Source organism: Phaethon aethereus (genome assembly GCF_964289735.1).
Source record: "Phaethon aethereus genome assembly, chromosome: 5".
Classification (NCBI taxonomy): Eukaryota; Metazoa; Chordata; class Aves; order Phaethontiformes; family Phaethontidae; genus Phaethon; species Phaethon aethereus.
The window spans coordinates 44,842,684-44,865,223 of record NC_138579.1 but is presented as its reverse complement, the minus strand read 5'-3'; the positions used below and the strand labels follow the sequence as shown (position 1 = coordinate 44,865,223).

Sequence of the window (22,540 nt, the reverse complement as noted above, 5' to 3'; positions counted from 1 at the left end):
AAGAGATGGGTGAACCTAGCAATGGGGACTGGCGCAGCTGCACACACACTGGTCATACGGACAGAGCCCACCATCAAAGCAGATGCTCTGCGAGGAGGTGCAGTGGGTTCTGGAGAAACCCAAGGTTGGAACGGTGCCCACCCTCACAACCTTCAATTTTCAGAGGAGTCTGTCTCTTCATTGGAGCCTTCACTCTCGGCATCCATTTTTCGACGATGATGTAGACGTTTCCAGGGAGAGTTAATCCTAGGTGAGTTTCGGATAGGCAAATTAGCTGTGTCCCCGCTGGAGCTGGTGGGCCCGGAGACAGAAAGCCCTGAAACCTGAGCTACCCTGAAAGAGAAAAGGCAAATGCTAGGCAGCCTAACTTGTAATCTCCAACGTTTACCACAGCCATTTTGGAGTGAATTTGCAAGGAGGACTTATTCACAACTCGCACAGGGATGGAAAGATGTTCATGGCACAGAGGGGGAACACTTTGCACTAGTACCTACCGGACTTGCTATGTGAATCTTTCTTCCTGTTCAAACAGGTCTTTCTTATGGGCTGAGCTTGTGTCCTCCAACACCCCTAGTTTTCATCATCCAAACAAAATTTCCCTGTTCATTAGAGACTGCTGCTTCCTCTAGATCCCCCTTTGAGGCACACTTTTCCCCCCTGTTTCTGAAGCCTTTTCTAAGGATTGTGTTAGCTGTACCAAGGCACCCCAAAGAAAGAGGACCTCTCTGCTCAGGCTGCTCTGTTAGCTCCTCTATTGTTTTATAAGTAAGTAGAGCAAAGGAATAGTGGCAGTTACTTGAGTCTTCCTTAGTATGCTACCTTTAATCTTTACCTCCTACTTTAGGCAACTCCACTTACAATTTCTCAAGTTCCCGATCCATGGCAGGGTCCAGAAACAAATCTCCTTTATCTGGCAAAGCCCCTGGGGGAAAAAAGCAACAAAGGATAGTATCAGAGCAGAGTTAGGCTATTCATTCTTAAGTGCTCAAGCGATAGCAGCATCCAAAATCTGTCCTGCAAGACAGCGAAGACTTCCTTATACCTATTGGAGAAATGGACACTGAATGTTGAGGATCCTGGACAGATAAAGAATGATGGTCCATATTCTGGGTCCTTCACACAGGCTGTAGCTGAGCCCAGACTAAATGGGAGGCACTGTCAGCAGTCTTGCCTCTCAGAGAACTTGAAAAGCTGTAAAAATTGGCAGTTTCCATGCACTATATAAAGCTACTGAGTACTGATGGGCAGGGAGATGATGGTCTCTCAACTTCAGGCCTCTGCTGATTGCCCTATATAATCAGCAGTCCCAGATCCTATCAGAGCAATAGATATGTCATTGTGCCACAGCCTGAAGCATATGCTATACCACCCAGGGAGACGTATACTTCTGTGCCACCTGCCTTTCTTGTGGTGCACTGAGCTTGGGGATCAAAACACTCCACAGGTGTAAGACTGTTGCTTTCCTTGCAATTCAGGAAAGTCGGGCCTGACTCCGGTGCACATTTAGCTTACAGGAGTAAGCGTGGATGGACTGTGCTCTAGCATTACTTGCTGTCTGGGTGAGAGTGTGAAAGGCTGGGCCAGTAATGGAGTACCCTCTCTCAGCATAAAGTCAGTATGCTATTTTTCATGTTTGAAACCCTATTCAGGATGAAGGATATGGTATAGATCAGGACTGCAACCGCAAGGTTGATCATCCTTGCCATTCCCTGAAAGGGTACTGGCACCTCAGAAAGAGCCCACAAAGGAAGATGGGGCTCTTGGCAAACCTGTCCTTCCTAATTCTGTAACAAACTCCACCTTGTATAGGGGTCATGGGAAGGTGTGATCAGCCAGCACACAGATGACAGGAATTGTCTACCACAGCCTGCATACTGCCACTGCACACCAGGAGAAATACACTTGGTAATCTGTACAAGCAGTGCAGTGAGGAATGCTCTTGTTTTTCAGGAGACTTGGGTGCTACACCCAGTATCTTTGGGAAGGGGCTTTGTAGTCTGTGTGGGGGGACAAATGGTTCTGTCCCTGGTACCTTGCTCTTGAAGGAGAGACTGGAGAGCCACCCCCCTCACAGAGGAAAGCTGGCAGCAGTCATCAAAACATATCAATGAGTGCCTAAAAATTATAAACAGTTTAGACTAGAACCAACTCCCCTGGTCTTCCCCTCCTGCAAATGAACAGGAAAGCCTGTGTCGTGGTTTAGCCCCAGCCGTCAACTAAGCACCACGAAGCTGATCACTCGCTTCCCCCTGCCACAAGGAGGGATGGGGGAGAGAAACGGAAAAAAAACCTCGTGGACTGAGATAAAAACACTTTAACAGGACAACAGAAGAAGAGGAAATATTAATACTACTGATAAAGAAATATTCAAAAACATGTGATACACAATGCTGCAATTGCTCACCATGTGGTGATCAAGAGCCTGTCCCTGAGCAGCAATTCCCACACCCTGCCTAACTCCAGTTTATATACTGAGCATGATGTTATATCGTGGGGAACATCCTTTTGGCCAGTCAGGGCCAGCTGTCCTGGCTGTACCCCCTCTCAGTTTCTTGTGCATCCCCTCACTGGCAGAGCACGGGAAGTTGAGAAGTCCTTGACTTAGTATAAGCACTACAACTACTTAGCAACAACTAAAAACATCAGTGTGTTATCAACATTATTTTCATACTAAATCCAAAACACAGTACTATACCAGCTATTAGGAAGAAAATTAACTCTATGCTAGCCAAAACCAGGACAGCCTGGCACCGCAACATAGGGTGTCAGGAGGTTCAATGAAGTGCCCCAGGCTGCTCCCTTTCATGGGCTCAATTAAAAGAGTAAGCAGCTAAAGCTTAACTTGTTTCTGCGTTTGCAGAATGCACAGTGAGGTCTCTAGGGCACAAGAATTACTTGGGAGAGTCAGTAAGTAAAATTTAAGGGATTCATGAATCAACATTGACACTGGAGTTGGGCTGCGATTCTAGCCTGCCTGACAAACTCATCAATGCTGCCCCAGCCCGCACAAGCTGCTCTAATCCCTACCCCTGTTCCTCAAGGGGGGCTACTGGCTTTGTGAGACCAGAGAGGAGGCAGGCATCCTGACCGAAAGCTCCCTTGCCTGAAACTGCCCTCACTGAAGGGCTTTGGGGAACTACAGACCAAAGACTATTGAAATCACCTTTCAGGAGAGATTAAAGGACACCAGGAAAAGAACCCTCCTTTCCTTGCCAAGATGCTAGCACCTGTCAGACTTGTGGCTGCTGCCCCTCCTCCGTGAGAGGCCTCGGCAGCAGGCTGGCAGAGGGCCAGGGGACGGGCCCACATTCATGGAAACGAAAACCCATGCACTTTGTAGATGGCACAATGGAAGCTGTGGGCAGGATTTTTTTCCTGCCCATCTGTTTTCTTTGCACTCGACTGGAAGTGGCTTTCGTAGGGCAAAGGAAAAAAAGATTTTGCTTGGTGCAATCCAGGCATCACCTCCCCCAGTGAATACACTGCTTCCTAAGCCTGGTTGCAGAGGGGATTGCAGGGCTGTATTCATGCACCTTTGATATATAATCTCCATCTTGCTGGGTAAGCAGCCCTGCCTCAGAGGAGCATTAGCAGCTTAAGTAGTTTGCTGTAAGAAGGGGCTCAGCCAGGGAGAGGACACTTTTACTCTGCTATGACACACACCTGTGCAAAAGAACAAGCCCTCAGGCAAAGGTACACCTTTTCACTGAGGCTTGTCTTTGTAATATAGGGGCGGCAGATACTCAGGCATGGAAGAGGATACCTACCCAGAGAGACATAAAGCCTACCCTTACTGACGAGATGATTTGCTGAGTGGAGATGAGTGTTTGGGCCTCCATGTTGTCCCAAATATTGGTTCTTCCACCCAGTGTGCAGAGCCAAAAACCACACAGAGCCGAGATACTTGCTTTTATACCAAATCTGCGCAGAGTTGGGTGCTAGGTGGTAGATCCAGAAAGCTAGCACACCTCGGTGAACACAGGGAAAATATTTATACACTTCGAGCAAGAGTTGTCAGTATTTTTTAAAAGTTGGCTCCATTACCCTTGTTCCCATTGGTTCTCACCAGCCTCATCTCCACTTAAAGTCACAGCATATCCTTCTTTTTTCCTAGGCATGCTCAGTGAGGAAGGGGCTGTTGTGAGGAGGGGGCTATCCCCACCCAGGGGCAAGTTTCTGGTATGCCAATTATATATAATTAGATGTTAATTAGGATAGTTCACTCAAGGTTCAGTAGTTGTGTTTCTTTTGTGATTATCTTGTTCCTTCCCTCAAGGTTGCACCTTGCTAACTGCTCACAGAGACTAAACAATAACCCCAGCTTAATTCCTTACATACCTTCAACATCCACACATCAAAACATACCTCCTTGACACAGCCTTGTCAAAAGTAAAAAGCCATTTCTGTTCTCCTTTGGAAGAGGAGGAAGAGCACAAGCAAGGCATATGAGGGCAACATAGAATTATGAGTACTCTGAGCTACATATGTATTACATACAGTCCTTTGCCAATGCAACACTTTGCTTCCCTGTTCTACAATATTAACCAGCACAACATAGAAACGAGCAATGAGATACTGCTTTGGTAATCCCCCTGGTCTACGCAGCAGTCTGGTACAGAATTTTGTACCAGTTTGTGTTTTATGATACCACCAAACTTTCAGTAGGCCACAGATTAATATACTAGTGAGATCACATTGCCTTGGGGGAATATGGGGAAGACCTGGGAAAGGCTGGGCTTTGAGTCTTTGAGCCAGAAAGGCAGCAGAAATTTTCCCATTATATGTGCCTCCTTTTCTTGTGGACGGGAAGAAACATTTAAAACGTGCGGGAGAATGAAGGCTAAAACATAGGATGGGACTTCATTACTGTCTACAGCAGTCTCCTGACTTGTCTACTGGCCATCTTTGTCCAACCTTTATAGCAAATATGTTAAAACAACAGTTCTGCTAAAATGATCAGCTATTGAAGAGGTAAAACATTGTTATCATAGGGCAGCATTTCATATCTAATTTTAGCATTGAAGAAGCTCCACAGCTTCAAGCAGACAGTAAGGCACAGTGTTATGTTTTTAAAGTTTAATCCATCAACAAAAAGATCAAAAACTTTCCCTCACTCTCTTCCTGATGGTGTAAAACCCAGGGCATAATTACAGAGGAAATTCCACAGTAATGCAGAATGACTGAAACTCTAGAGCTGTACCACTCACAGGAGTCTTACCTAGGGCTCTATTGATCCCCTGATCCTTTGCAAGTGCCATAAGGAATCCATAGAAGGTCAGTCTCTGTGCACTACTCAACATTTCTTTCACAAGAGCAGAAGGTGGACAGCTAGGAAAAGAGGGACAAAGAGGTCATCTTATCTGTTAAATTATCTTTTTTTTTTTTCAAGACTCAGCTCAAACTGGAGAAATAAGCCCTTTTACCTGTTCTAACACTGTGAAGTTGCCCTGGCTCAGTCTAAAACTAATAGCCACCAGCTTGCTTATTTAGCATTGCATCTGCTCCTCATTTGCCAAGCAAGGTGTTTGAGCTGGGGTATATCCCTAGGAGCGGTCTTACCTACCTCCATTCCAAGGACAGGGAGAAAAACCTAGATTCACTGAGCATACTCATTTGGCATACACATCCCAAATACTAGCGTATTCTTTCAAAAATCAAGTGGGAAATCCGCTCTTTTAGAAGACAATAAACTTTCATGAGGGTTGTTGTTATCACCCTTTTATCAGTGATAGTCATCCAAGGGGCACAAAAACCTCTCCAACAACAGCCTAAATTCACATGTCCTCTTCTTCTACATCAATCTTAACCCCTGGTCCTGACTTCTACACAATGTCATCACACAACGATTCTTGCTCCTGCCTAATACTCCTTAAAGGATTTAATGCAAAATAAAACTGCCTTAGAAAGAGGAAGTGTTGATCAGTCCGTGGTGTAGTGGCACCCCTGGGAGATGTGGGTGTGGGCTGGTGGTCCCTCAGGCAAAGGTGGCTACTAAAGCCTGTCTGACTACTGAGCTAGTGGATGAAAGGCTGGGAATGGCTCCCCTCACAGTGCTGTGCAGAGCCTGACCTACCTGAGGGGCTCACAGTATCAGGGAATGTAGAGCTTTTGTTATTTAAAAGAACTAAACAACCTAGCATCTCTTTAGCTTATAGTACTGGACGGCGGCAGTTCAGCAGTAATTTTGTGGATCACAAATCTGGATTTAGGTACCTAAAACAGGCATCAGGTGGAACTTGTGTCCTGAGTCTTTTTGTGGTTTTAGCCCATGACCTTCTAGCAGGGCATGTGCTCGCTACCTGCAAGAAACTATAAAGAAAGTGTCTGTCAAAGCTGTACAATAAGGTCTGGTGTTGCTCCATCCCCTGCTGAACTAAAGCTAGTCTTGTGTCTGTGATCTGTAACTGGAGACAGGCTCCATCACAGGCTTGGGTACAGGCTAGTAGTATCATCTTATCTAGCTACTAAGGATTCAAGCTCCATCCAACCCCAGTGGGCCTTTCCTATGCTTCAACACCCAAGAACACAACTGCATTTGTTTATCTCCTCTAGTTGACTGATGATGGTAGATGGACCTGTCCTTGATGAAAGTGTCAATGCAGAAGTGAGAAGGAAAGCAGAGACCCAAATCAATCCATTACTTCAAGAATCAGCTCAAACCCCATGTTTCTCTGGTCCATGAAATTGTTTTTCTCCTTTGGTTAAAGCAGTTTGTCTATGATGTCTCCCTTCATACTTCTCCAATGAGATTTATTTGGGAGTTATAGCTTGTTCAAAGTCCTGTATTTCTGCACAGCTCCAACCTTACAAAGGGTCTCAGACTTCAAATCAGTTAATACCTGTATTTTGATCTGTCACACAAAGACTCTAGGCACTGGTAGAAGAGAGATGCCTCTACGCCATCAAGTGGACTGCAGTCATTTGGGGGTTGGCGCTGCCGATGTTGCCCAGAGGATGATGTTGGCACAATCACAGTATTTGGATTCTTACCAGCCAGTAGATCTTGATAAATGGCACCCACACTTTCCAGGAACTCTGAAAAAACAGAAAGTGACCTAAGACTCAGGGCTATAACCAGAAAAGCATCTTCCTGACCTACCAGACCTGGGATTAAACTGTCATTCCCTGCTCTGTGTTGTCCATAGCACCAACAGGAAATAAGGACAACACTACATCATCCTGCATATTCAGATCAGATATTATGCAGGCACAAACAGCCTTTTCCATATAAGTTGCTGGCTTCTTCCTGTCAGGATGATTATGAGGCCACCCTGTTGAACAAGATTCTTCCCAAGGAGACAGAGGCTAGCTAGCATGCGGATAAAATAGCGGAGCATGAAAGCTAATGTTGAACACAGAACTAGTTTGCAAAGTCTAAAAAGTTTTCCTTGTCCATCTCTTGCTACTGACTAAGAACTCATCCAAGTTGGGAACAAACTATATGGAATGGCAGCAGGAGGAAAGGGAGTAAGTTAGTCAGGGCTCCAGGCTGTATCCCAGCTTGTGTCTGTGCTGCTCCAAAGTAAATATAACATGGGATCTAGAGGAAGGGCCAGGGCAGGTCAGGGCTGGAGTTGGCAGAAAGCCTCTCCCCAGGCTCCTCATACTACCCACTGTTTACTGCAAGAGTCTAATTTTAAACAAGTTTGTTTATGGATGTGGTCAGCAGTTTACAAATCTAGATTCCATTTGGAGTGGTTTGCATGTGTGTGGGTTGGTGGGAGAGCGTATGACAGGCTAGTGTGTGCATTGTGCCTGGGTGAACAGGACAGGGGTGGGATGTCTGAGTGTGTGTACACAAGGGCGGGCTTGTGAGGACTCCAGTGACATTTAAGTCCCGAGTGAATGGAAGTGTAATGCTGTGTGTGAGGTGTGCGGAGAGGAAAGGCAGGATGTCAGTGGGCCCTGAGGCTGTGCTCAAGTTCTGCAGCTCAGTGGAAATATTTGTTATATCAGAGAAAAACTTTCCAAACACATTTTCTGTCCCTGGTTAAAGGCATTTACAAGCCTGGTTCTGCCCAACCCCAAATCACCATTTTGAACTGTTTTTCTATGATGAATTGTCATGTATAATGTTGCGATATGCACAGGGGAATTGAAGGGGACATGTATACAGAGAAGTACTGAGAAAAAGAGATTTCTGTATTAGGGATAGCAGCTGATTCTTAACTGATGTAAAGATGGGAACTGACAGGTTGCATCAGATCAGCAGGCCGCTCAAGTCTACTCTCTGACCACAGGCTATGCTCCACCACAGTATAGCCAGTGTCTCCCAGTATCCAAACCTGGCGCCTTTTGCCTGGTCAAGGCCAATTGTGAACTATGTCCATCAGAGGGAGCTATTTAAGTGTAAAAGTGGACAAAAATCCATTATATTGCCTTTAGAAATATTGCTCTGTGCTGGGAGATGAGCAAGTAGCACCTCAGCAGTCCCCAGTGCTTGGGAGCATATTTAACTTTGATAAAGGAAATGCTTCCCCCGTTTTGCCTATTTAAGCAGTTCCCTGAATTAGATTCCCTTTCCTCAACCACATTTTAGTGGGGCTAGGACAAACAGGACAATGCATTTTAAAGCAATCTCTACAGAACAAGCACCTGAATCCTCATCCAAGTTTCTCCCCCTTGTTTCCTGAACTTTAGTTTAGAAATACCTGGGGATTTTTACAGATGCATATGTGTGGGTGAGCATATGTAAATATACATACACACAAACTATTATTATTGGATTTGTACTTTTTCTGTCAAGAACTTTAAAAGTACACCATGTAATTAAAACTCAAGCTGAGGGAGAGGGGTAGAATATGATAAATGACCAACAATATGAAGAAGCTAGATGGGGATTAACTGTTCACTTTCCCTTCCAACTAGGGGCTCTCAGACCAAACAAGAGAGGTGGTTCTTCATGGGACAAGTGGCAGACCTGTGCAATTCCTTGTAAAAAGTGTTGTGGTGGTTACAAGTTTATGTGATTTCAAGAGGAGGCTGGAGAAGTTCTTGGGAGAGGAGTCCACTGGGGGTTCCTAAATCCATGGAAATTATACCCAGTTCAGAAACTGTCTGAGCTGAAACCAGCTCATAGTTGGATGACTATTAGGGGGAAGAATTGTATCTGTGCGTCCAATTCCTTTTCCTTTCAAGGCATCAGCTAGTGGGCTTTTCTTATAGAGACAGAAATGCTGTATTAAAGAAAGGAAAAAAAGTGTTCCTAGTAAAAGTTAATTGTTCGGTGCTAACATACTCTAGATAAAGCTGAAAATTTATATCTCAAGGCTAAGACAAATACATGCGTAAGCCATAAGAGTTACAGGTATCTTGTTATTCACAACAATTTGGAATCTCCTTATGAAGCCTCCTAATCTCTTGGCTTCAGTGATGCCTTTTGTCAGTATATTCCATTACCTATATATTTTCTGTGAAAAAACATATCCTTACAAGTTTCAAAAAAGTACAGGGATTGGGAAGCTGTAAAGTTGTAATGCTATACTAGTGGGTGAAGTCAGCAGCTTGCCAGCATTTACCTGAGTAGTAGAACTGGATCTGGAAAGCAAAGAGGAAATCAGAAAAAGACATCAGGCAATCCATAGCATCATCCATCAGCACAATCCTAGGATAAGATGTGAGAAATGGTTTAGCATCTACAAAAGAACTGAAGTCTGTAACCAGGAACCCCAAATCTAGAGAAAGTGCAGCTAGGGAGCTATGTGCAACTGAGGCTTGCTAGTGGCTTGGCCCAGTATAAAAGGTTAGGAGAGAGGAATAGGAACACCCACTGCTGCATGGATGTGGACACCCTAATATAAAACGAAAGCAGCTATAAGAACTTGTGGCGAGGAGAAGATCCTGAATGTCAATGCTATCGCACACTTCAGCTACAGTGTGAACAGAGCAGTGTGACACGGATGTCAAGCATTCAAAGCCTGGTGGACACGATGGAATGAACATTGTCAATAAAAACTGCAAGGCTGGTTCACATGCCTATATAAAGACTAACTGTGCTACAGACAAGACAGCTATACCAGTATTAAACTGGTGTAAGCAGAATGAGACTCTCTATACCAGAGTTCATCAAACTGGTATGTTTTCAGGATAACAACAGTTATTAATTCCCAATCTATACTCAAACAAACTCCACTTGACTACAAAGGAAATAACATTGCACCAACAATCAGCTTTCTCCTCCCTTCCCAATGAGTGAATCTGTCTCTTTTCATATCTATCAGGTCTGTCATTTGACTATCAGGTCAAACTTCACAGAAACTGAAATCTGGGTTTCCAAATGGGCCAGGGACAATGTCTTCTCTCTCTCTGCTAAGCTGCAGGTGCACGTAGGGAGCTACATGCATCCCTGTTTTGAAGCATACTTCACAAATATGGAAACTATCAGCCACAGGCCATAAAGATGAAGTATAAGTGAAACCAAAATCCAACTCCTCCTTTCAGGAAAAAACTCAGGATTTCAAAAGTAAGTTAGGGAAAAAGTGTTCATAAAAATGAAAATAAAAACAATGCTCTGGTCACTGCGACTACATATGGATGAAAAGGTCAGTCTCTGAAGTGGGGAAAATCAAACTTGGGTTGAACAATGACAGTTCAGACTGGAAAACAGAAGAAAACACTCCACTTTGCTAGGAAAAAACAAGAGTATGTGGACAATGCTAAAGAAAGGTAGTTGGTACTTCCTTTCAACTGTGTGCAGGTCTACTGACCCTGTACCGTCAGTATCTGGCATATGTCATATGAGAAGGATTACCAGTTCATTATAGTCATGGGTCATTTAGTGGGACCTTTTGAACATAGGGCCAAATGCAATCCATGGACCAACTCCTGCAGTATCAATGGTCTAAACGCATTGCTGAGGAAACACTGTTCTGTCTCATGTAAAAGACTCCAAGGAGCTATGTGGGAGGCTGACCTAGAAGAGTTATAGGATCTTGCAAGACTTCCCTGCCACTCAGACCAGTTCTGTTCACTGTGGCAAAATCAAGCATGCAGAGAAGCTTGAATTAATTATCTCAAAGAAGAAAGACTGGGGCTAGCAGGGTCCCCAGGAGAAAAGCCAGTATTTAAAACAAAACCCTTTGAAGATGTCAAAGTGCTTCTGATTTATTTATTATGTTCCAGAAACCGCCTCCTCCTCCTGTCTAAAGAAGCAGTAGCTTCAGTTCTTAATTCTCACTAATAAGCATGTTACTGAGATTGTCAGTGGCCACATCAAGGAAATGGCTTTGAAGCTGGCAGGCAGAGCATCTTCATCTCTCAGGCAACACTGCTCAGCCACTGGTGTTTCCAACCACTATTTAAGCACTGGAAATGTGATGGGCCACATCACTGATGAGCTGCGCTCCTTCCTTTGAAATGATGGCCTGCCTCCCAGATACACTCAAAGCACAAGCTCTGAAGCTTTTGCCAATGCTTTTCTCCATCCTGGAGATATAGGAGAACAACCATAGAGAGTTTTTTATGTATTTGTTATGCAGAAAGACAATATTACATCCCCTTCATAACAATCAATTCATTTCACTTGTTAAACCTAAAGCTATTGTCAATGGCTGTGCTCTGAAATACCAAATCTCAGACTCTTACTTAGAGGAGAGCATGAGGAAGGAGGCAGAGGTCTGAGAATTTGCTGGACATTTCTTGCCATTAAAGACAGTGAGGAGCCTCTACGGAAGACTGAATGGCACATATGCGACAGAGGAGTGTCTAAATAGAAGCAGGTGCACTCTGGTGCTGGGTTACTGACTCCACTTGGCCCAGGAGTCTGCACTCTGGAAATGCTGAGAAGTCTTTAAATCCAATACAATCATTTATGAGGAGATTGACTGCAGCTGGCTATTTCCCCACACAACCAGTTGACTGAGCAGTCAGGGAAGCTGGGAAAGCATCATCTGCAACATATATGTACTTCTTCCCCAAAATATCTGGCAGGGAGAGGATCCTAGCCATTGACTATAACCCAGACAGCAGGACCAAAATTGAGGATGAAATCTGAAAGTCTGAACTGCAACTCAAGAGTTCATCAGGTAGCTGATATTTGAAGGGATTCTTTATTCATTCTTTCTTTTTCAAATTAGACTTTAAGCCCTCAGGGGCACAGACTTATTTACAAAGTTAGTATTCAGCACTCAATGAATAATGAAAATCAAGGAGAAACTTTGGAAAGGACTGAAGAAGGATGCCTACACTTGAGGGACTCTGGTAAAGGGTGTAGTGGTCTTTTAGGGTTCAAGTGGGTTTGGCTGGCAGGAAAGCCTTGCTACTGTGCCAATGGGGAAACTTTATGATCTACTCATTGCGGTTAAAATCTGAGAAACCCAGACTAGACAGAATGTCCCCAGGACAAACTCTAGACCAGGCAAGTTGAAAGGACTTTTACTGTTCTCTGCCACCATTAAAGGATGACACAATCTGTCTTAGGACCAGGTTGGTTCAAATGAGTCTTCAGGGACTTGGTTTGTTTACTGATACACAGAGACAAAAATAAGCGGAACATACAAAAAAGGCAAGATCTGTACTCTCAGGCAATCTTTCAACAACAGGGGTACAGACTTGCAAGCCCCACTTCCATTAGCACTGCTCGGTGCAACATGAGCTCCCATACCACATAAAATAGCATAAGAGCTGTGAATGACTCAGCTCCTGCTACTCAAATGCGGGTAGCAAGTTCCTTTTGTTTCTGTTACAAGAGAAAAGTCAGTGCTCAGGTACAGATCTTGAAATCATGGCATCAAACCAGAAAAACCCCTTCATTTTCTGTCCTTCTGCAATTTCAAGATTCAGAAAGCCAGAAGATGTCTCTGAAGATCAAAGGTATCTCTGTAGATTAAAATCTTCAATCTGCTAATGGCTATAGCCCTTTGAAGAAAAAAACATTGAAGAAATCTCACACACACATATAGCCTGGTTCTTTTTTGGGTATGACTTTTGCACAAGGAACAGAAAAATGGAGCTCTCCAGTGTAATGCTAATAAAACCTATATTGTTGTAGCCTCTGTTCTTTTGCTCTGACATTTCCCGATCTTACTCCCAGTGTTTGTTATCAGTGCATAGCAACAACTCCTGGACGAGTGGAGCGCACCGTGCTGTGAGATCATCTCAGTCATGCAGCACTGAGACTACAACTACGACTGCTCTCTTCCCAAAAGCGCCAATAATTACACAGGTCCTGGCTATTATCAGTGAATGCTGTGGCTACTCCTGCTGCTACTTTATTTAATTCCTTTCCCAAAGCAAATTAGCAACAAAACTGTTGGGGGTGTGCAGACTGAAGGAGGAATAATGTCAGTACGTTTGCACGTGACATTCATGCTCTGCAAGGACTCAATCAACAGGTGCCAGAAGACAGCCTGCAGAGTTCACCTTTCTAACTAGCAGAGACCAAGGAGAACAATAGGAAGTGGAGACCAGAAGAAGGACACGAGAGCAAGCAACAGTTGGAAGGAAAGGGAAAGATGGTTTAGACATGTGACAATTTTTATTAAAATTGCTCAACCAGATTAGCTTGTAACAGAATAATAGCAATGTGTAAGTAAATCTCTAGCCAGCCAAAAGTAGGAGTGAGGTCATCCCCACCTGAGCCTGGGTGCCTCTGACAGAGATCTCATTTCTCTCTAACACCTGCTCCCAAAGCCTGCTTGTCCGTCTCTACGGCAGTCGCACAACAGTGCAGCAGACCCCCGAATGGGGCCTCTAGTTTACAACAGCCTTGTGGATTAAATTCCTTGACACAAACATCATAACATGTGTAGATATGCTGAAGTCTCCTTTCATGCACCATTACAAATTCCTGCTCAGCTCAGCTGGAACCCTATGAAATACACACCAGCACATGGGACTGGTGCTTTTGTACCTCCATGAATGGAAGCAGCAGATATATCCCTGCTACAGGGCTAGCATTCTTTCTTGCTCTGGCCTTGGAGGCCAAGCAACTGTACTCTGTGGAACCCAAAGGGCCACTGATGAGCTAGAGGGAAAAGTGGTGCTCAACTTTTAGTTTCAATTGAACCAACACAGCTTTAACTGCAGTTCAATTCAGATACCAGCACATAGGAGCCAGGGAAGAATCCAGAGAATCAGACAAGTACCAGATGCAGATGCATAACACTTCTCTTTTTTACTCTCCTTTCTTAATACAATTTTCATGTGACCGATGCTGAAGAAAGATGACAGAATGACAAATAGAAAATGAGGACCTTTTCATTATTTAGGCCATGAACAGCAGCTAATATCCTGTGCCTGGATCCTATTTCCAAATATCATACCTAGGTCTTTGAAAAAAGTTACATTTCCATGCCCCCTGTGCTGAGATGGCTAGGAACGAGAGCATTTATTCGGTAACCTTGCTGTGATTATTTGTGTGTGTATGCACACGTGCGCACACACTCCTCCTGAGATCTGAACTGACCCCCACCCCAACAGATGCATACACCTTATTACATTTTCTCTATCAGATTGTTAATAATCAACTGCCTGGGCTGGACTGGAACCAAGCAAGCATTATCAGTAAAAAATTCTATATCACATTATCAGTGCCCTGAGCCATCTATCTGCTTTAGGCCCTGTCTAGATTAAAAAATTTCAAACAGATTAGCTACTATGTTCTTAGCTAACGTACTTTAAAACACTGGCAATCCTTCAGAGGTTAGTACCTTTTAAACATGATCAACCATAGGAAGCTGGGGCAGGGGGGGAACACATTTTAAAGACCGTAAACATTATTTAAAATAGAGTTTAAAATCACATCAGTTAAAAAAACATTATCTAACATTCTTTTATATGCAACTCATCTTCTGAACTTGGAGCCAGCAGCAGCATTCTGCACTGCTATTTCAGTCCCTGTATACCTTATATATCTACTCTTTCTAACTACTAGAAAAATACCCTGTTCTTAACCTTAAAACATGGTATCTCTTTCCCCCAAAATCTTAAAAGCCAAAGGTCCCTGTCTATATCTTTACCCACAGATCTAATTCCTAAGTCCATGTATGTAGGACTGATCTTGCCTTAAAAGAGAGGATGAGGACCCACCTTGCTGCTTTCTGGGTGAGTTCCATTGGGAAGTCAGGGCAGAGCAGCTGCAGCAGGCAGTGGTATTCCTGTGCTGTCAGCAAATCTGCAGGAAAAGAGAGGTGAGAACATAATAATTCTTTTACAGGCTGTTCCCTCCCCTTGCTTCCTCTCTAGAAAGAAAAAAAAAACAACCCAACTCATATTCCCTTCTACTCTCAGTTCAAGTAGACTGGGTACTAATGACAATATAACTGCTCCCTAGACCCTCTGAACTAGGCTCTTCAGATGGAGTTTCCAGCAAAGACAACCAGAAAGAAGCCTGATAAAGGGGAAATCCTATTGAAGAAAGTCCTGCAGAGAAACTGGTAACAGGTAGTGATTCAGTGTGAAAAAGAGGTAACCAAAACAGGGCAGTTTCAAGTGAGAACACATTTTGGTTTGACTTGAATATAATCTGTGGAAAAAGGAATAATTTTAAAGTTGCTTAAAATTGCTGAAATTCACTGGCATGGTGACATTCACAACAATACCCCTGAAAACCATCCACAGAACATCTGGCAGCAGTAACAAAGGCAAACAAGGTTTTTGGGTTGTGTATGGAAGGCTACAGAGTATAAACCACAGACGTTATTACTTTGGTATTCAGTAAAGGCAGATGGATGGTCTCTTTTGGAATAACGTGTACAAATCTGGTCACTGTATTATAAGAAGCACAAAATGAAGATCCAAAAAACACAAGAAAACCAATCAAATGATTCATGTTTTAGAAAGCAGCTTTGTGAAAGACTGGTCAAGAAAGGCCTCTGTGGTTCAGCAAAAGGAGTCTAAGAGAGGTGACTCTTAGGGAAGCTTATATGATCCCAAGGGAATGGAAACATACTGATGTCAAAAAGCCCTACATGATTGTATGTTCATAGTCCAAAAGACTGTGGACTGGAGTTGAGGAGGAGACTAGCTGAACAGCAGCAATTTTGCAGTACTTCTATATACAGAAGAATGCAAAGTATTGAAGAAAGAGCCAGGGATGGAAGTAGAGCCAAGCAGTAGTCAGGGAGGGGATCCAAAGGGCACAGGCATTAGGACTGAGGTACAGAGCATGAGTTCCTTTGCCACAGATACATCTTAGCCTTCCTTAGGCTCCCATCCACATAATCAACCTTGTCCCAGATGATAGCCACAACTTCTCCATATCTCCACAACTCCTCAAAGCCTGGAAATTAGACAAAAGTGAGAGAAAGGGAAAATGCTACACCTTTGTCACATATTTAAAGAGGCAGGTATATAGTGTCAAAGGGACATATCACTGCGACATCCAACCCAGCCAAATTAATATTTTTAATGCTGACTAAAGAAATACTGTAGGAGGACTGTCACCATAATCAAGTTATAGACTTTTCCTTTACCTACATTATTAGCTGGGAAAGTGGAGGAAAGAGCTACTACTTTTCAGTTCAGGAAACCTTATAGCTGAAAAACACTGTTGTCAGATTTTTTGATATCCTTTATAGACACTCTCTAGTGTGCTATACTTTGCACTGCTCTGGGGAGGACTTTTTATCACATGAAGTGCCTTAGGTTTAGGGTCATGCTATGAAAAAGCTATTTTGCATGCTGAGTAGAAAGATTTTGCTCAGTCTGGAAAATTTCTGCAGTCAGAAATCTGCTATAACACAAGGAAGTTATAGCCTGTGCAGAACTACAATATCATTGCAGGGATTTGTGCAACCTATTCTACTGTCAGGATAAATACATCACAATCTCTCTTGCAAAACTTGAATGCTGAGATGAATTAAATTTCAGTGACCGTACTGAAATTACAGATGTTTGGGAGAATATAGAAGGCACTGTAAATTTTTTGTATTGTCATTTCTTACTAAAACACAAATAGGAGGCTCCTCTTTATTGCAGATACTACTTGGTCCTTCAGTCAGCGTATATCTGAGTTTGAGTTAACGATGGTATCCCATTGCTTCCTCTCTAGAAAGAAAAAAAAACAACCCAACTCATATTCCCTTCTACTCTCAGTTCAAGTAGACTGAATGTTAGCTAATCAGTTCCTTGAATGTCATCAAGGAAAGTATCACCAAGTTTTATGTATAACTGAAAAAGGATATTATTGAAAAAGTCCCAGTTATCATGAGCAGGAAGATGCATGTTTTTAACTGAATTTTCAGCTCACTATTTCTCTTTCATGATACAACATAGAGGAAAGAAAATTTTTTTCTCTGTTATTTTGTTAGATCAACAGTCATTTATAGCAATAGAGATTTTGGTCCTAAGTTCTTAAGAAAACTATCTGATCATGTAAGGTACATATTATGAATAAAAAGGCTCTTTTGAAACAGACTCAAAGCTTTCTCATAATTGAAGAGGACAGTATGGACCTCTTACAACTACTCTTCAAGGCCTTCTAAATCTGGCTTTGAATAATGCTGGGCATTAAACTTCCAGACTTTGTCTAAAAAGTCTGCATGTTGGTCTGAAGGAATTACACCATTTGGAAACTTTGTGTGATACTTGATTTACATTTTTTGTTTGCTTAATTCAAATTCCTATTTATGCATCCTTATACCTTTTGCTCTACATTATTTTTTCCTTTCATTTGTCAACAGATCATTATAACAACCCTTCATACTGTATCTTATTCAATCTATTTAACTGATCACTATATTTATTTAAAGTTAAATTTGTTTTAAGTTACTTTTACACTCTATATCCCTCCCTACCTAGCCCAGTCATATCTGTTGCTCTGCCTTGATCCCCTTTAGATTTTCAGTGTGGTGTCCAGCAGTGTACAAAGCATCCCTCATGCATTCCGAACAGACAGGCTCTAGGAGGATAATCTGCCCACTTTCATTAGTGAAGCCCCTTTTCATTAATTCTGAATTTTAGTCTCCTCTCTTCTCACCCTGAACGTGGAGTTTAAGGGGTTTTTGAAGGATAAAGTTTCCTGAGAAAGTTGGACTTTGGACAATCCCTGTCAGGTTGCTAGACAAAATCAGCTTCAGAGGGTAACTGGGCCCTAAGCAAGTGTTAGTTTTGAGGCATCCCTCTCTTGCTGGAAATAATAATAATTTTTCAAATTTATAATTTATGCTGTCTTTTTCTCCACCCTCTTCATACCAAGTCACAGCATCATCCTTACTCCTCCATCACAAAACAACGGAACACCATAGAGCAAAAAAAGTCATCTGCTCCAAGACTTTGGGAAAGGCTGGCAGAGATCGTCTCCAGCCAGCACATCAGAGAGTGAAGTTAATTGTCAATAAAAATGGAATTAAGTACAGTTTCAGTCTTTGAGCAAATGGTCTATTTAGATGGGAACTGCACACAAAGCTAAAGTGGTGCAGAGAAGTTCATTCTCTAAAGGAAGAAGCCCTTTGCTTTTTATGCTTGGAGAAACGACACCAAATTAGTCACTGAAGTATGGAGGCAGACTCTTTTGGGCCGTAACACAACTCAGCCTGTAGACACCCGAGGCGCCTGACCAATAAATCATACCAGTTTCTCAGACTACAGCTGGGTACCTATCACACAGGAAGGGGGATCACCGCAGACCTTAGGAGGTGTCTACAGTTTGCTGTGATGACTGTTTTCCTATTCCTTACAGCAAGGTCAGGGAAGACCACGCAGAAAATTACATTTTGCCCATGCACCATATTGTCTGCCAAGAGCGCTTGGAATAAACAAGGGCAGTTTTGGTGCATGACCACATTGCTCCTTCCTGCCTCCAGGCCACAGCTGAGTAAATAGTGTTCAATGCTGCATGATGAAGAAAGAAAGAAAAGAAAGAAGGTACCAGTCAGGATGAGTGAAAATTGGAATCCACAACTGCTACTTTGGTTGCTACCACAAATTACTGTATCTCAAATTCCAGTAACAAATGAAGCAAATCACGGAAAGTTTAAATCTGACCCCACAGCACAGGGCAGTGAGCTATACGCATTCTACCACGCTCTCGCAGTGGAACAAACCCCATGTGCTTAAGGATGGAGAGAGACTGACTGCCACCTGCATGTTAACCGTGTTCATTTACAGCTGAACATAACACTTTGCTCTTCTACTGCAAAGCAGCTAATAACAAATTCCAAAGTGATTTTAAAACAGAAGTACACTAGCAAGGAGCTGGGAGGCTTAATAGAATAAGTACAGAAAAGTAAAGCAGTATGGTTAGAGTTGTAGAGGAAGCACTTTAACCATTCTGTCATAATTTTTGCTTGTACTGGTCTTCAAACTCCTGCCCAGCTACTGTGCCACTAGCAAAATCCTGACTCTTCCCTACAGATCTTACTGTCTGCGTGTAGTTTATTGTCTTCTAATGCCTGAGGCAGACTCTTCCTCATGTTTCAGAAGCATAGCGGAGAAGGAAGTTTGTCCATGTGGTACAGTCTTAGAAAACAAACACTGCTTTCTGGATAAAAGTGGCCTACCTTTGAGAAACACGAAAGCAGCTGGCTTTTAAAACACATCGTTTTTACCAGCTTCGTTTCTGGTTTGTATGTGGCTGACAGATAGCACCTGATGCAAAGTGATACAAACTCTAGGAATGCTATAGCCTGAACTGCAGTTATTGCTTCTGTATCTAGGCTGCTTTCAGCACAAAAAGTAGCTATCTACAATGCTGTTACACCACTGTGACAGCTATAGATATGCCCAAAGCAGTAGGAGAATATTTAATGCAGTTGTTGTATGACATCTGCCCCAAAATTCACATTAGTAACTTCCCAAAAACACAAGGATTGCCTTGATAAATGTACATTAAAGTTTCCTATTCCCATTATCTTTTATGTACAACCACTATCCAAGCAGGCTGGAGCCGTGCGCAATGCAGCCTTTCCTTTTGGATTATGGTAGGACACAATTTCCACAGGTTGCTTTTCTACCAGAGTCATGAAGTCATTCAAGAGTCATGAAATCATAGAGCTGTAAATCAGTCTCCTGGAAATAAAACAGAGAACAGCCTAATAAATAAGAATTTTTATTTTTTCTTAAATGTTGTGCGAGTCTTTCCAGGCCTTTAGTTTTTTAATGTTTCTGGTGTAAGCATCACATCCTTAGGATTCTCTCTACATCCGTGCAAGCTTGCAATCTTGTAGAAAAGAGCAAAAAACAAACAAAAGTCCCTAAAAATAAAAGTCTAGGTGTTCTTGTGCTGTCCATAGGGGCTGTGCTTTTACAAAGAATTGAATATAAACATAGGCATTGATAATACTGCAACTTCACAACTCACATCTGGCTAATAGGCTATACTCTGCATATGCCTTGTTCACAAGATACCTGTAGTCTAATTTCCTTATTTCTCCATATATCTAGTGCTAATAACAAACAGAAACCCAAGAATTCTAGGAAAAGTAATCCATGCTTAGGACCTAAACAGCGATATACAGCTGTGTAAAAAAAAAATTTCTTCCTCATAAAACTTTCTAAAAAAAAAAAATCTTCCTTTTCAATTAATCATTTATAAACTTTTGCATTGAGAGATTTTATGACCTATCATGAAAAAGATCTGTTCCTGTTACTTGAGAGAATCATTGTTTAAATAAGAATTTGAAACAAAATAAAAACATTCAAGGGCTGTTTCTTTGACTAATTAGCTTTTTCCACTGACAAGAGGAGATATAAAATAAACAGAAACCAGATCCAGAAAATGCATTTGTGTAATTTTAAAAATTGTTTTTCCTTATTTTTCAAACAAACAAAAAGCAAAACAGCAGGTCACATAATTATCCCCATAATTTGAGATGGTTAAATAAAGATAAACTAAACAATAAAGAATAAGCATTCACACACTTTCCCCTTAAGTTGTATAAGCATGTTCATGTAAGACGTGTACAGCAGGATTTATTCTGCTCTTGAAGTGTACAGGCAGTTCCCACAATCATTAGAAAGTAGTCCTAAGAGTGTAGGAAAATCAGAAGAAAACTGAAAGACACCCACTTACTACTTTTAAGCAACAGGAAAATGCACTAGAAGCCAAAGATTTCTGCCAGGTTAGCTCAAAAGCAACTTCATTTTTTGAAGGAAGGTTTTCTAGTGAATAGTTTTAAGAGGGTAATGGTCAAATCTGTTTCACAGATCAACATAAGAATCTCTTTTTTACATGGAGTCTGGAACAGAAGTAGCTTTAAAAGACTATGTGGCTTTGTACCAATGTCTGGCTCAATCTCATTAGATACTAGCAAAAAAAAAAAAAAATTATTTCTTAGTTTTAATAACTGGACGCATGACCTCTGCCTTCCTGATGGCAAAGTTCAACAAGCAGCTAAAGCCATTCTAAAACCTTACTCCTGCTGAAAGGTGCAGGCCTCACTCCACTCTTTCGTCTTTCCTTTCCCACCACTTGCTGCTGGCCACGTGGTCCTGAACCACACCTTGTACTGGCTCTGGCATTCAGCAGGCCCCTTGCTGAGAAAATTCAACTTTTTCCTGGGCTAGTGAATTGAACTGACTCTCAGAAATATCGGATGAAAGCTCATGCAAAGCAAGCTGTGGAAGGGCATGGCCAGGTGCAGGGAAGAGAGAAGAAGATGAAGAGGGAGAACAGAATGTCCCCTCCTCAGCAGAAATAAACTGTTAAACAGGCTCAGGTAATTCCTTGCTTAAGATGTTTTAATTCTTAAAGCCCAGGATGTGTACAAGGCAGTGTCATAGGATTAATGATCCTCCTAATTAAAAGTAGGTTCAGCTTTACTGGCTGTACTTGCATCATACCTGCTAAGACTGTTTGTGAACACTTTGTTATCACACATACTCTTAAGACAGAACTTTTGGCATCCTTATTAGCCAAGCAGGCAGATGAGTTCAGGTTTTTCACAAACCCCATCTGCTCTTTCCACTGATACTGTTTAGGTCCTTCTAGAAGGGATCTCGGAGCATCCTCAGGAAAGGATCCCAGAAGACAGTGTCTGACAACAGCAAAAGCAGACAGGGTAACTGAAGAATGCACAAAGTTGTTAGAGTTTGGCTCAGGGGAGGGGGGTGTTCTTTCAGGAGGGTACCTGCAGCACTGGTTGCACCCTGGATTGCCTCTCCTGACCTATGAGAAAACTAGCAACATCCTGCCAGACGTAAGGGTGCTGCTGTAGGCAAGTAGTCTTCACAAACAAGATGTTGGCAGCCATGCTCCTTTTGTAGAGTGTGAAAGAGCAGACTTAGATAGGTGACTCCTGTTGACAACGGGTAGAAAGACCCAATTTATGATGTGAAAAAGTAAAGAGTCACAGAGATTTAGTGAGATTTGCCTGGAACAACCTGTGTCAGACTCAGGACAAATATAGTGGAGAGCTAAGCAGACTGACCTAAAAAGACTTGTTGGGGAAGTGCTGCAAGGGAGAACAGTTAGATGGAATTAGTGCTGTGCTTGAGCAGAAAGCTAGTTTCAACGCGCTCAGGTAAGAAGGAAAAGATTCAACCACAGCTGATGTGAAGAATGACCTCATTTGTTCTGGAGGGAATCTAGACAGTTCGTATGAACTATAAATTCACTGAAAAGTGGGCTTATTATGGGCAATGCTAAAGGCGAGTGAGCTAA

General features: G+C 42.5%; 1 protein-coding gene across 1 annotated transcript; it reads right to left on the bottom strand.

Annotated features, from left to right (window-relative positions):
- Positions 1 to 152: 152 nt before the first annotated feature.
- Positions 153 to 22,130, bottom strand: CSTPP1 (centriolar satellite-associated tubulin polyglutamylase complex regulator 1; the record flags this gene model as incomplete). Its single annotated transcript, XM_082000170.1, has 7 exons — positions 153 to 333; positions 859 to 922; positions 5,219 to 5,328; positions 6,840 to 7,035; positions 9,519 to 9,604; positions 15,028 to 15,112; positions 22,046 to 22,130. 7 exons carry the CDS (start codon positions 22,128 to 22,130, stop codon positions 153 to 155), a joined length of 807 nt encoding a protein of 268 aa, XP_081856296.1.
- Between the last annotated feature and the right edge of the window lie 410 nt (positions 22,131 to 22,540).